The 13,832-nt window shown below is 39.4% G+C and overlaps 1 protein-coding gene across 4 annotated transcripts in view; it reads right to left on the reverse strand.

Moving 5' to 3' along the window:
- Positions 1 to 13,832, reverse strand: part of MAP3K4 (mitogen-activated protein kinase kinase kinase 4) — a 192,361-nt gene that overhangs the window by 73,123 nt on the left and 105,406 nt on the right. For all 4 annotated transcript variants that reach the window (XM_075862556.1, XM_075862557.1, XM_075862558.1 and 1 more), the window contains 4 exons: positions 9,225 to 10,606; positions 7,735 to 7,992; positions 6,138 to 6,284; positions 4,306 to 4,463 (listed from right to left, as the gene is read on the reverse strand). In XM_075862556.1, the coding sequence (XP_075718671.1) occupies positions 4,306 to 4,463; positions 6,138 to 6,284; positions 7,735 to 7,992; positions 9,225 to 10,606 (1,945 nt within the window). The remainder of the gene's footprint in view (positions 1 to 4,305; positions 4,464 to 6,137; positions 6,285 to 7,734; positions 7,993 to 9,224; positions 10,607 to 13,832) is intronic.

A 13,832-nucleotide genomic window follows, 5' to 3' on the forward strand; every position in this document is an offset into this window, starting at 1 on the left:
ACTTTGCTTCCCCCTTATTTTTGTCCTCTTGGCTGCCCCGAGTATTTGGAGGTAAAAACTCCATAATCAAAATGATCATTGAGACTGGTCTGAGGCATAAGCGTATCCTCGTGGCGGTCTCGGATATCCACTGGGAGCTTTAGGTGGTGAGAAATCTGACCGTACCGTGTCAAAAACATACTGTCACCTACCATCGTTCCTGGAAATAGGACGCAACTTAAAAAGGAAGAATACAAAGCGCACCCTTGCTGCATTGGTGTATGATCTTTGAATGTTAAGACCACGAGCAGATGAGTATGAAATGGATATAAAGTTAACATTGCCGTTTCTACAAAATTACCATTGCATTTGATGGACTAATTGTGCCAATTTATGATTGAAATATCGGAACACAAAAAAAAACGCAGGTGTGAACATAGGCAAGAGGTTTTTTGGAACCAAGAGAAAGGTTTTGCTAGGTTCTTTAAAAATACTCATCTGATCTCTTCCACACTATTTGCATAAAATCAATGAATGGGGCCCCCTTTTTCTATTGCATATTATCGGTGATAGATGTATTTTACCTTACATAGAACGGGATAGGTTTTGGAAGCACTGTTAGGGTATGTTCAGATGCAGTGTTTTAAGGCGCATTTCGGGGCGTTTACACCTCAAAAAACGGAAGCTGAACGCCTACAAACATCTGGCCATTGAAATCAATGGGGAAAAACAGCATTTAGTTAATATTTTAAAAAACGGAGCGTAAAAAGACGCTCCGTAAAAAGAAGTAGCATATCACTTCTTGAGCCGTTTTCTGGAGCTGATTTTCAATTGAACACTATGAAAAACGCCTCAAAAGAAGCTCTAAGCTTCATTTTCAGCTTCAAAAACGCCTGAAAATCAGGAGCGGTTTTCCCTTGAAAACAGCTAAACCGCTCCATATTTTCAGACGTTTTTGAGTATGTGTGCGCGCATACCCTTATAGAAATGGAACGTATTTGTATCCTGGCCAGGAGGTGTTTTTAAATTAATGAAATGTGTACATTCTGTTTGGAGAAAGTATTTCTACCCAAACCTTTTTCTATAAATTTATACTCCAGAATTCCAATAGAATTTAATTAAAATTTATATCAATTATTAATTATCCCAAGGAGGGCCCGCTTTGTTTCTGGACTCTCTTTTTTTTGTTCTGCATATTTCATTTTCCTGAAACTGCACCGTGCAGTATATTCACTGCATATTTTGGGATTTCGATTAGATATGGTTTAAACCATTTTTTTTTCTAGTTTGTACTTACGGTCCTTGCACTGCTCCCAAGGACCTCAATAAAGCTTAAAGAAGTATCGCCACCTTGCACAATTATTGCATATCAACCGCATATGCCATAAATGACAGGTGAGGGTCCACCTTGGGACTCCATACTATAGGGAGAAACACAGAAATAGCCGAGAGTTTCGAAACTCCTATAAACTACAATGGAAAGAGCAGCATAAATGCATGTGCAGCCACCTAATCTCCTTCTCTCTGGAGTATCGAACGAGGAATCAAGGGACATGCCAAAAGTGTCTCAGATGGGAATACCATAGAATATCACTGCTGATGCACTGCGTTACGCCTAGTGCAGGGTCCGAAGAGCTATACTAACTTATACAGCCATGCTATTTGTGTTGTGATGGTCGGGGGCTGCACAGAACAGCATCGCAGGCTGCGTATGGCCCCTGCAGTTTTGTGCACCCCTGCATTGGAAGAAAAATGATCAGACCTTGATAAGGCTAGTCAACTTTATCTGCATGTCTTCCACAGGAGATCAGTTATTGAAAGCAGCGGAGCCTAGAAAGAACACTTTCATGAAGCCAGAGAAAGAGTGTTCAAAGCTCTTGGATTATGTACCAATTTTTAGAACTCGCGTGGCTAAAACTACATTTTGTATGAAGTTACAGCCACTAGGTATCTCCCTTCCTGTAATCTGATGTCCACCCCCTGCTGTCAAGCAAAATCCATCTCTAGTTACAGAGCAGAGGCAGACTGCAGGAATTTAGGTGGTGTCTTTTCACAAGAGGGGAGAAGAGAGCAGAGGCCAATCTATAGAGAGAGAGAGAGAGAGAAAAAGAAAAAGAGAAAGAAAGAAAGAGAAAGAAAGAGAAAGAAAGAAAGAGAAAGAAAGAGAAAGAAAGAAAGAGAAAGAAAGAGAAAGAGAAAGAGAAAGAGAAAAAGAGAAAAAGAGAAAGAAAGAAAAAGAGAAAGAAAGAGACACAGACACAACTCAACTCATAGAAGTCTATGAAGAGGGAGAAGGAGCAGAGTGAAAAAGACACACACAGACATGTGGTAGCTTACAGGTAAGTGTTACTGTCCCACCCAAGTGCTGGATTCTCAGCTACACGGATGCCAACTGCTTTATAATGCCTATATACATACACACACACACACATTTATTTATTATGTGTGATAGAGATAGGAGAGCAGGAGTCTCCTCTTCTCTGTGTGCAGTGTATAGAAGACATGATAGCAGTTAGGCTTCATCCACTAGCTCAAAGAATGCTGAGAATTAGAGGAAGTGTCTGCAAAGGGGAAAACTGCTAAAAAATGCTACATAATAGTCATTTAATGCCCAGAAAAAGCGTTATTTCTCATGAAAACACAAGACCGCTTATTCTGAAAAGTCTGCTAAAAAAAATAGAATTATGTAAGCTTTAATAAGGCTAGCTGTTGGGAATAATAATTTTTAGTGGGACTGCTAGCTGTTAGTAATGGTTAACTCCTTAATGATCACCCACCGTCTTTTGACGGCAGGCGGTGCCCGTCCTAAGTCTACAGCGACGTCTTTTGGCTTCGCTGTAGATGAGGCTGAGCGCTCGGGTGAGCGCTAATCCTCTAAGCAGGAGCTCTAACTAACAGCTCCTGATCTTAGAGGAGCCTGCTGAATACAGCTGGGGTTGGAAAACATTCGAACCCCAGCTGTTTAACCCTTTGATCGCCGCGGTCCGTGACCGCGGCATGATTAAAGGGAACTTCCGCATCACTGGAAACCCAGGGCTGTCTGTTCAGTTTGCCTGCTGTTCCGGCACACTATATGCTGCCCTAACAGCAGCCTGTGTCATAGTGACACAGTATGATGTATTAGCATACAAGAGTATGCTAATACATTATTAGTAAAAAATAAAGTTATAAATAAAGTTATCCCTTAATGGGATTAAAAAAAAAAAGTAACAAAAAAAATTAAATAAAGTGTCATTATTTTGTATAAAATATTTTATTTCCCCTACACTAAATAAAAACAAAAAACCTACACATATTAGTTATCTAAACGACCGTAATTACCTTAAGAATTAATCTAACGGGTTATTTAGCATGAGACGTGAACGGGATAAAAAAATAAGCAAGAAAAACTATGCCGAGAATAACTTTTTTTTTTATATTCACGCCGTTAAAATAATATTTTTCTACTTCCAAATTATGAAAAAAAATAATCTTGAATGTTGCTTCAGTGCGGTGTGGGGACCCCATCAAACAACTACTTATATCGGTTTCCTTTGACGAGATATGGGGATCACATTAGCTTTAAAGTGTAGCTAAACGTTTGACAAACTTCTGACATGTCATAGTGACATGTCAGAAGTTTGGATTGGTGGGGGTCCGAGCACTGAGACCCCCACCAATCGCTAGAACAAAGCAGCTGAAGCGCTCATGTGAGTGCTCAGCCGCTTCGTGTCTGTTCGGCTATTTCCGGAAATAAATGTATCGTGTACGGACTCAATAGAAAGTCTATGAGCCCGTACTCCGATACATTGGCTTTCCGGAAAAAGCCGAACAGACACGAAGCAGCTGAACGCTCACACAAGCACTTCAGCCGCTTCGTTCTAGAGATTGGTGGGGGTCTGAGTGCTCGGACCCCCACCAATCCAGACTTCTGACATGTCACTATGACATGTCAGAAGTTTGTCAAACGTTTAGCTACACTTTAAATATCTCGACTGCCATTATTAACAAATCAAATGCAAGTACTTCTAAGTTGACCAAGATGATGTGGTTTGTGGGTATGACAACAGCAAAAGAAGAAGCTTAACCTTATCAGAGGTGATCCCTCTCATGCAAATTACAGCCGAAAATAAAGACTTCAGCAAGTAGTTGTTTTTTTTAATATTAATAATGGCAAATAAAACTAGATTAAGTTATGACAACTTTTCTGTTGATCATTCTCCAAAAAGCTGGCTGACACGCAGCCACTAGAGCTAGCTAGTCATGAATCACAAACGGAAGATAAAGGGTGTAAATTCCAGTGACTAAGCTATAGTTTGTCCTAAACATACAAAATAACTTTCCTACCAAAAGAGTTTCCCAGCCTGAGCTTCTCCTCCTCGTATGTAGGGAGTAATTTCTTTGGTGAAATTCCATTCTTCCTCTAGAAGATTTTTCAGGCTGTGCGATGCTTGAGGTAACTGCTGCAACATCTTGATCCAGCTGCGCATGTAGTCAAAGTACACCTAGCATTGGTAAAAGGTAAAGTTGCTTTAGTTTAAAGTTACAATATAACATTCTCACCTGTTTACATAGATCACATCAGCAGGGTGTTCTCACCATACCATGATTTAATATCTGGTTCCAAATAATATTGAAAGATTTTCACCAAATACAAAGAAGAGCCGTTTTTACAAACGGTTGTGTAAAAAAAACGCCCCGTGGGAACAAATTGCAGTTTTCCCCATTGAAATCAATGGGCAGATGTTTGGAGACGTTCAGCCCCCATATTTTCAGCCGTTTTTATAGCAAATCTGAAACAAACTGGAGCATTTCTGCACAAATGTGCAGCAGATCTGTGCGAGGAAGTACCCCAATATCATTCAATGGAGATAATCTTCAGATTTTCCATGCACAATACGCAGAAGTAGCATACTACGTACTTCCACAACCTATTTTTTCTCTGCAGTGCCGGTAAAAATCTCCTCATAAACTTTTCCATAGCATGTGAACGGGGTTGCGGACATCCTATTCACATGCAAGGGAGTTGGTGCGAAAATGTGAATGGGGCCTAGTTGTGGGGATTCTTCAGAAAAACATTTAAAAATAAATGTTACGGCCACTGTTTTTTTTTTTTTTACACAAAGCAGTCTCATAATTGACGATTTCTGCTCAGTCTTCTGGACTTTCGAAATAGCATTTTTTAAAAATCTGCATTAAGAATTACCAGATTTTTTTTTTTCGATAATTATATGCAGGTTTATTTTATTTTTTTAATGCACTTCTACTATAGCTGGAACATCAAACAAAATTGTATTTCAAAAGGATCTGGGGAATTACCATATTGCTCATGGGAATTCATTAATAGGAATAAACTCCTGGTTAACACTGCATATTTGTATTTTACATGCATCAGCATTAGGACTCATTCAGATGAGCGTGTATCACATCTGTGTGACGGCCGTTAAAACAACGGACTCATGTATTTCAATGGGGCTGCTCACACAACCGTGGTTTCAACGAAGCGTGTGAAGGGTCCGTGAAAAAAAATGGGACATGTCCTATTTTACTACGTGTTACGCATCCCACTCTGGTCTATGGGGGATCCGTAACAACGCGTCATGCACAGGTGCACCTCGGACGTGGAAAGCTTCAGGTTTTCACATCCAAGGTTGCCAACGCTCGTCTGAATGTAGCCTTAGAGTGAATATTCTGTCTCAAATAGGATACAACACTAATTAAGGTAAACATGGATTTTATTTTGGACTTAGAGCGGACACATACTCCGTTGAGTCATTTATTTTGCTTAGCACAGCAAGTAAACTTGTTTGAAACCACATAAATCTAAGTTTTGAAGTAAAAAAGGAGCCGAAATATCTATAATTCCCACTACTTGAGGCAAACCCTTTACTGCGGAGTATTACACTTTCAAAGCCGGAGGTCAGAAAAAGTCCTTTTTTGGAAATTGCTCTTTAGAACTAAATGCAATTTTTGTAAGGACGTTAGTTACCCAGTGGAAATACTAGACTGTAGCCAGGGCTAGATTTACTCAAACACATTGATATATGCGAGATGGATTAAAAATATGTAAATTGCCTACATTCAAATTACTGTCTGGAGGCTATGGATATCATGTTTTAAATATTTATTTTTTTTTTAAATGTATTTGAAAATGCATCTCGAGCATTTCATTCGCTTACCATTAACATTTTATGCAGGTCTTCTTCAAAAGCATCAATATTACAGTCAGGCTTGTGAAAATCATCTAGTACTTCTCGTAGCATGAACTGATAGTATTGTTTCATAAGCAGTCCACCTTTCAGTACTTCTTTGCACTCTCTCACTAACTGAAAGGAAATAGATCACACCATTATTTTCCGATGGAGCATAAAGTACATACACAATGCTTGTGTAACCACTAGTGATCTAACCACTACTGCATAAGCTTGAGTATGGACTACAGTGAAAGACTGTAGAAGGCATACAAAGCTTTAAGGCTAGCGACCGCTACGGTCAGACTTTTTTCCAGTTATGGAGCTCAAACCCAGTTTCACTAGTTTTGCTGCATTCAGATTGCTATAAAGAGGTTTTGTGTGAGAGCTATATATTTAGTTCCAGAATAGGAGGATTTCCCGATTACACATGACAGTATCCAATCTCATCATGGGCACTTATGATCCACAAAGTGCCACATTAGTGCTAGGGTTATCACGATACCAGAAATTGGACTTGGATACCGATACCTTGTGTATTATTGTGATTCTCGATACCAACACAATACTTTTCCAACAATAAAAAAAACCAAAAATTTAAAGTCCTTCCATTTTCTGACGCGAGGCACATGGTATTATTAATTTTGATCCTCCATTTGCTTCACATTAATAGTAATTAAACCAATCATGTACCTCACAGATTTCTCTGATCCCCGCCTTAAGAGCAGAACTACGGCTGTCTATTTCAGCCGTTGCCCCGCTTTTGATCGCGCGGGCACACTTGCTATACCTGCCCAATCAGCATGATATGATGTGATGCGGCCGGGTGCTCCGTATCTAAATACTATCAATATTTCGATGCATCATACAGCCCTAATTAGGAATATCTTTATTGATGGGGAACAGTGCTATATCAATCACAAGAAAAATTGCATGGATGTAACATCACAGTCCTCTCTATCCCTTGCACATCGTAGCAATCAGTGCAGTACAGAAAAAGGAAGATGAACATGGTACTGCACTCAGAGGCTGCAGGACAGAGAAGGAGCCTGGAGAGGTTAAGAAGTCAACAAGTATGTAACCCCCTTCATCAACTAGACCCCAAGTGTTATTAACCCCTAGAACGTTTTAGATCACGTAGGATATCAAGCCCAAAAACACCCAAGACTACCAGAGATAATAACTCCAACTGTATAGCAATATTATTTTTCACATTTATGACCATGGTTATTTGGTCACTGCATGTTGATATTATTTCAGCACCGTACGGTGCGGTCATTTGCCGTTCTATAGCATTATACATTTGATTTGGCAGTGTATTGTGGTAGTAGCATACATGGCATTGTTATTTAGGCAACCCTATGGCATTGTTATTTGGCCAACTATATGAAACTGTTATTTGGCCATCAAACTGGCTGGTTGAAACCCATTATGTCCAATCCTTCTTCCCCTTAACTATATTGGAAAGACTCCTACAAAAGGGAAGATTTACTTTTGCTATCGCTTGTATAGTCCACGTATCAAGATCCAAACACTCAAACCCTTTCAGTAACACTCAAATATCTTGAAAACATTCAATACCAACCTGCTTAATGCTCAGAAGTGATGGTTCCCCAGCTGGCCTCTGCTCTAATCTCAATTTGAGACATTCATGAATTACATTTAAAAGAACACGACAAAGGACCAAAAAGGCTGGCTCAAATGATGGCAAGTCCATGGCACTCAGCTCTTCTAAAGAGATAGGATCACATGATGGTTCAAAGTTCTGCATGGAACTAGAAGATTGCTTCAGCAGGTCCGGTAAATAATCTGAACATAACATGAGGTCTGGGAATTCGGACGACTGTACTCATAAAAACACAAAACACAACATCAAAACATATAAATTTCAATCCAGTTAGTCCTTTAAGTCTATATCAAGTCATGGGTTTGAAGCCATATTATTTGAACATCTGGATTTTTAGCTACAGCAGCTGTCTTCCGTTGTCAAGAGAAATACTCAGGCATAAAATAGGCAGTGACTGATATTACTTTTAATTGAGTTAAACCTCAGGGGTTTGTATCTAACATCACAGAAGTGTTTATCTGTTACAAAAAGTACAGACTAACTTCATAATGCTACTAAATATTTCCCCTATTATCCATACTTTATTTCAAAGTGCAATTTCTGAAAATCGTTCTTTTGAAATAAAGCCAAATCTGAAAAACAATGATTTGTTTCTATTCTTTAGCAGACAGGGGCATGGAAGAGATTTTCAGGCTGAAAAATATATTAAATTTAATAAAATATCATTCTTTATAATAAAAAAAATAAAATAAAAAATATTCAGTAACTTTTTTACTAAATAATGTCACTGAAATATGTTTTTTTTTATTCCACACAAAGCCACAATGTTAGGGAAAATATTAAGGCCTCATGCACACGACCGTAGCCATGTGCACGGCCGTGATTTTTGGGGTCGGCTGGCAGTGGACCGTCAGCCGCAAGCCGCCCGCAAATCGCGGGCAATGCACATGGCTGCGGCCAATATTTTCTCAATGAGCCCGGACCGCAGAAGATGGCCGTAATAAGACATGTCCGTTCTTTCCGCGGTGCGGGCTCCCGGGCCATGCACGGACCATAAAAACTACAGTCGTGTGCATGGCCCCATAGCAATTCCCCCGTGGATTTTCGGGGGAATTGCAGCCACAAAAGCACGTTCGTGTGTATGGGGCCTAAGAGTTTGTAAAGTTGTGTTTATGAAGTTTTCCTTCTGATGACTATTTAAATGCCACATCCGATCAGGAACATTTATATGCAGATAAGACCAATTGTAGAGTTCAATGTATTGAATAATTCCTTCTCAAAGTTCTAAGAATTAGGAAAATCGATGAACCGGCGATGGCAGCAGCAATAAGTACATTATGACTGTACCTTGATAATTGATCTCAAAGTCATATGCAATGTCACAATGTGCAAGGTTTCTGCCGTCATGGCTGGAAAACTTATAGGAATCAATCAATAGCTTTTAAATTCAAAAGTGACAATAAATTGACAATTGAAATATACAATCTCTAAAGCCCATGAACACTAACCTCTAATTTATGATCAGTCTTTATCAAAGCTGTGCGCGCCCTCTGAAGCGAGCCATGCATTAATTTATGAAGCCTTAAAATCAACTTTCGCAGCCCCATTTGCTTTAAAGCCTTGTCCACAAATGGCCTGTATATTGAAGTCAAACACTCCATACTACAACCAGTGCCATGGTTGCACTCTGCAGATGCCCAACAGGAGTCATCCTCCGACACAAATCTGTCTAATTTCTGCAGGGGGCTGTCTTCTTTTATAAAGTTAAACTTTAATTTGCTGTTTATGTTATCAGAGTCTTGCCTTGATTCCAACATATTGTCCATGTCATCTTTTTCTTCTTCGCTTTCTTCTGTACAAGTTCCTGAGCTTTCTGTGCTCATACCACCTTCTTGTTCCATGTCATTGCCCTCCTCTTCTGGACCATTTGATGGACGCGGCGAAGATATTTCAAACACTGGCCAGCCAATGTCAGAAAGGCTTTTGATACCTAGAACAGTTCCCATAATCCTGAGCTTGTGATTCAGGTCCTTGGTTATATTAAGCCATAAACAGAGTGCCTGCACTCGTGCTTGAAAGTCTTTTGCAGCATATTTTTCATAGTCTCTCTGGAGAGCTTGTAAAGATGGGTAAAGTGCCTCAATATACTCTAGGAGTTCCATTATCTGTTTTACTTGCTCAAAAGAGACTTTTTGTTTCTGGATGTGGTCATAATAGCTTGAGGGACCACCTGCAACAGTTTCATGAGAGTCGGTACATGTCCCCTGCGAGAAAGGCCCATTGAGATTTCCCCCATTGCTGACAGAAGATAGTCTTCCATAGTTTACTCGAAAAGTTAGTATTTCATTAATGATTTCAGGTATGGCCTGTCGAGCTGTATAAAGATACAAGTCTTGGTCATTAATACTGCGGCCGGCATGCCAGGCTTGTAGCTCCAGCCAAAAGAGTTCATTCGATCTATTAAACCACATAGAAGAGGTGTTTTCCTGACCCCTCTGTTCCCTTTCCTTTTTTTTGGAGACTGAAGTAAGCTTAAGCAGAAGACGAAGAGTCTCAAAAAACTTCAAGCGGTCAGCTGGGCAGTCTGTTCTTGAGGTTTGTCGTGTGGTCCTAGAAATAGGAACAGGCACAGATACTGGTAGCTTGGCATTGCTGCAGCCGAGGCTGAGGTAAGGCTTATTAAGATCAACATCGGGTATGGATTTTTTTGGCAAGGATCCACAAACTGGATCCAGCATAAAGGAACATTGCACATTTTTCTTGCGATCTCTTTCTGTTGTCCTGAGCGTTGCTCTGTTCTTCTTTTCCTGACGATAGCTATGATCCTCTACATTTTCAGTATTTTTACTTATTTCTTTCGGAGGTGTCTGATTTGGTGTGCTCATCTTTTCTGAAATGTAAAAAAAAAAAGAAGTCACATTAAGTCTATTCTAATTTAATCCACTGTGCTCCAATATGTAACTACATAAAAATGCTGATGACCTAAGAATCAGAATGGAAAAAATATTTTTTATAATTACATTTCATCTGATCATTTTTATTTAAATGTGTAAATGTCACTGGCAATAGGAGCTTATTAACCCCTTCCCGTCACAGCCACTTTTGGACCAAATTACAGAGCCTCATTTTTAAAATCTGACGTGGTAATATCTTTGGAATGCTTTTACCTATCCAAGCGATTCAGAGATTGTTTTCTCATGACATATTGGACTTCATGTTAGTGAATAAATGTAAAGAAAATTAGCAAAAATTATTTTTGAAATTTAAATGTATTTGCTTGTAAGACAGATTTCCCATATGTCTACTTTATATTGGCATCGATTTTTGAACATTTTTATTTTTCTAGGACACTACAAAGCTAATAAGTTTAGTAGCATTTTCTCACATTTTCAAGAAAATTTCAAATGCCTATTTGTTTAGAGACCAGTTCAGTTCTGAAGTGAATTTGAGGGACCTGTATATTAGAAACCCCAACAAATCACCCCATTTAAAAAACTGCACCCCTCAAAGTATTTAAAACAGCATTTAAAACGTCTTAACCCTTTAGGCGTTTCACAGGAATTAAAGCAAAGTGGAAGGGAAATTTGCAAATTTTTTTTTGCAGAAATTCTATTTTAATCATTTTTTCTGTAATACTGAAAGATTTACCAGAGAAACACAACTGAATATTTATTGCCCTGATTCTGCAGTTTTTAGAAATATCCCACATGTGGCCCTAGTGTGCGAATGGACTGAAACACAGGCCTCAGAAGCAAAGGAGCACCCAGTGGATTTTAGGGCCTTCTTCTAATCCTGACATGGTGCCTAAAATATAATCTAAAAAAAGTCTTGTGGTCCCAAAACAAAGGAAACACCCCAAAAAAACAAAAAACATTTTGGAAACTACAACCAACAAGGAATTAATCTAGAGGTGTAGTGAGCATTAATCTAGAGGTGTAGTGAGCATCAGTGAAAATGAAAAATTACATTTTCCAATAAGATGTAGCTTTAGCACAACATTTTTTTTTTTTTTTCAACAAATAAAAGAAAAAACACTCATACACTTCTAAAGCTACTTCTCCAGAGTACAGAAATACCCCATATGTGGTCATAAACTGCTGTTTGGACACACAGCAGGGCTCAGAAGGGAAAGAGCGCCATTTGGAGTGCAGATTTTGCTGGAATCGTTCTCAGGCGCCATGATGAATTTGAAGAGCCCCTAAGGTACCAGTACAGTGGAAACCCCCAACAAGTTACCACATTTTGGAAACGACACCCCCAATGAGTTTTTAAAGTGGTATATTGAGCATTTTGACCCCACAGGTGTTTCAGAGAGTGGGCAGTAAACAAAGAAAAAACAAAATTTTTTCAAAGAAAATGTTGCTTTAGCCCCATTGTTATGCAATTTCTCCCGAATACGGCAATACCCTATTTGTGGACATAAACTACAGTTTGAGCACATGGCAGGGCTCAGAATATAAAGAGTACCATGCAACATTTGAGGCCTACTATGGTGGCATTTACTGTCCGGTCATGAAAACAGAGGCTCTGGGGTGTCAAAATATTACAAACACCAGAAAAGTTACCCCATTTTGGAAACTAAACCCCTCAAAGAATTAATCTAGCGGTATAGTGAGAAATTTTAGATTATCAAGTAACACCTTTCAAGGTATTCATCTAGGGGTATAGTGAGAATTTTTAATTACTTTAATTTTAGTAACTGAGGAGAACCTGGAAAACCCGCAATGGAGGGAGAGGGATTGGCAGGTCCTACTACAAACCTACCCACCATTCCATAAAATCCAGCCCAAAAAATAAATCAAAAGGCCTTAGCAAAAAAAGATTTGCCGAGACAACTAATCTCATCTGGATTTATTCTTCATACCAAAATTTGCAACCTAGGTGAGATAGACACTCCCTCGGGTTCTTGGTATAGTGAGAATATTTAGTTTTGTTTTTACAAATTTTTTAAAAAAAGAGCACATTTTAAATGGGGCTGATCAATTGGAAAAAAAAAATTGTCATGACCAATTAGAAAATCAGAAAACTTGGATAAAGAATAAATAGATTAAAAATCCAAGGAGGTGATATATTTTGAAACATTGTCCCATGCACAGGCCGGGCTTTCTGGGACACGTCTCACATTGGTATGTGGTGTCCTTACAACGGTCTCGCTTGGTGCAAACTTGGCACCTTTTTTGGGGAGCCTGTTTTTTTCAGTAGGGGGGATTTCTGTGGGGAAATGCTGGTCGGGAATTATCCTGCTGACCGTAGTACCGGATGAACTGCCCTCCCCTTCCTGGTTAGCAAATATCAGGGCCTTAATAACTTTTTCCTGAAATTGGAGGAAAGTATCTCCACTGCCGGCATATCTGCAGAGGACAAAGGAGTTTTATAAAGCAATCTGTGTAAGATTGACAGAAAGCTTTTTATACCACACCATCGTCTTGCACATGGTGCTGTACGGTTTTATGACCTGATCAGTAAGGTCAACACCACCCATATATTTGTTGTACTCCTGTACGCAAAATAGTTCGGGGACTTGGGTGGTGGATCCACGCACAGGGACAAGGCTGCAGCTGCTGTCATGAATGCTGGTCAGTATAAGGAAATACCTTTTACCCTTATATTTCAGGAGCAGCAGATCATCGCTGCAGATAGCTCTGCTCTCTCTTAATTTTAGTGTCTGACAAAGCAAAATTTTGGGGAGGCCCTTCGGATTTTTACGGATTGTTCTGCACGCGAAGGTGGATTTGGACGAATTTTTAGCAATGGGACACTGTTGTAAAAGTTGTCCAGATATAGATATCCTTTGCCAAGCAAAGGATGAACAAGTTCCCTTACAATTTTTCCATTAATCCCTAGGAAGAGGGGCATTCTGCAGGATCCATATGCGAGTCTTTCATATGGTGTATATTGTGGGGGTGGGCAGGGACTGTCGTTGTAGTGAAGGAACTTCAGGATAGCTTCAAATCGTGTCCTGCTCATAATTGTGTGGTACAGGGTGGTATTATATAAAATATCAGGAGACCAATAGTCTCTAATACTGGTCTTTTTGAGGAGACCAAAACTTAAAAAATAGGCCCCAAAACTTCCCCGATTCCACTTAGTTCAAGGGGGGGTCCAATTTTGGCCTC

Source organism: Rhinoderma darwinii, chromosome 4 (assembly GCF_050947455.1).
Source record: "Rhinoderma darwinii isolate aRhiDar2 chromosome 4, aRhiDar2.hap1, whole genome shotgun sequence".
NCBI lineage: Eukaryota > Metazoa > Chordata > Amphibia > Anura > Rhinodermatidae > Rhinoderma > Rhinoderma darwinii.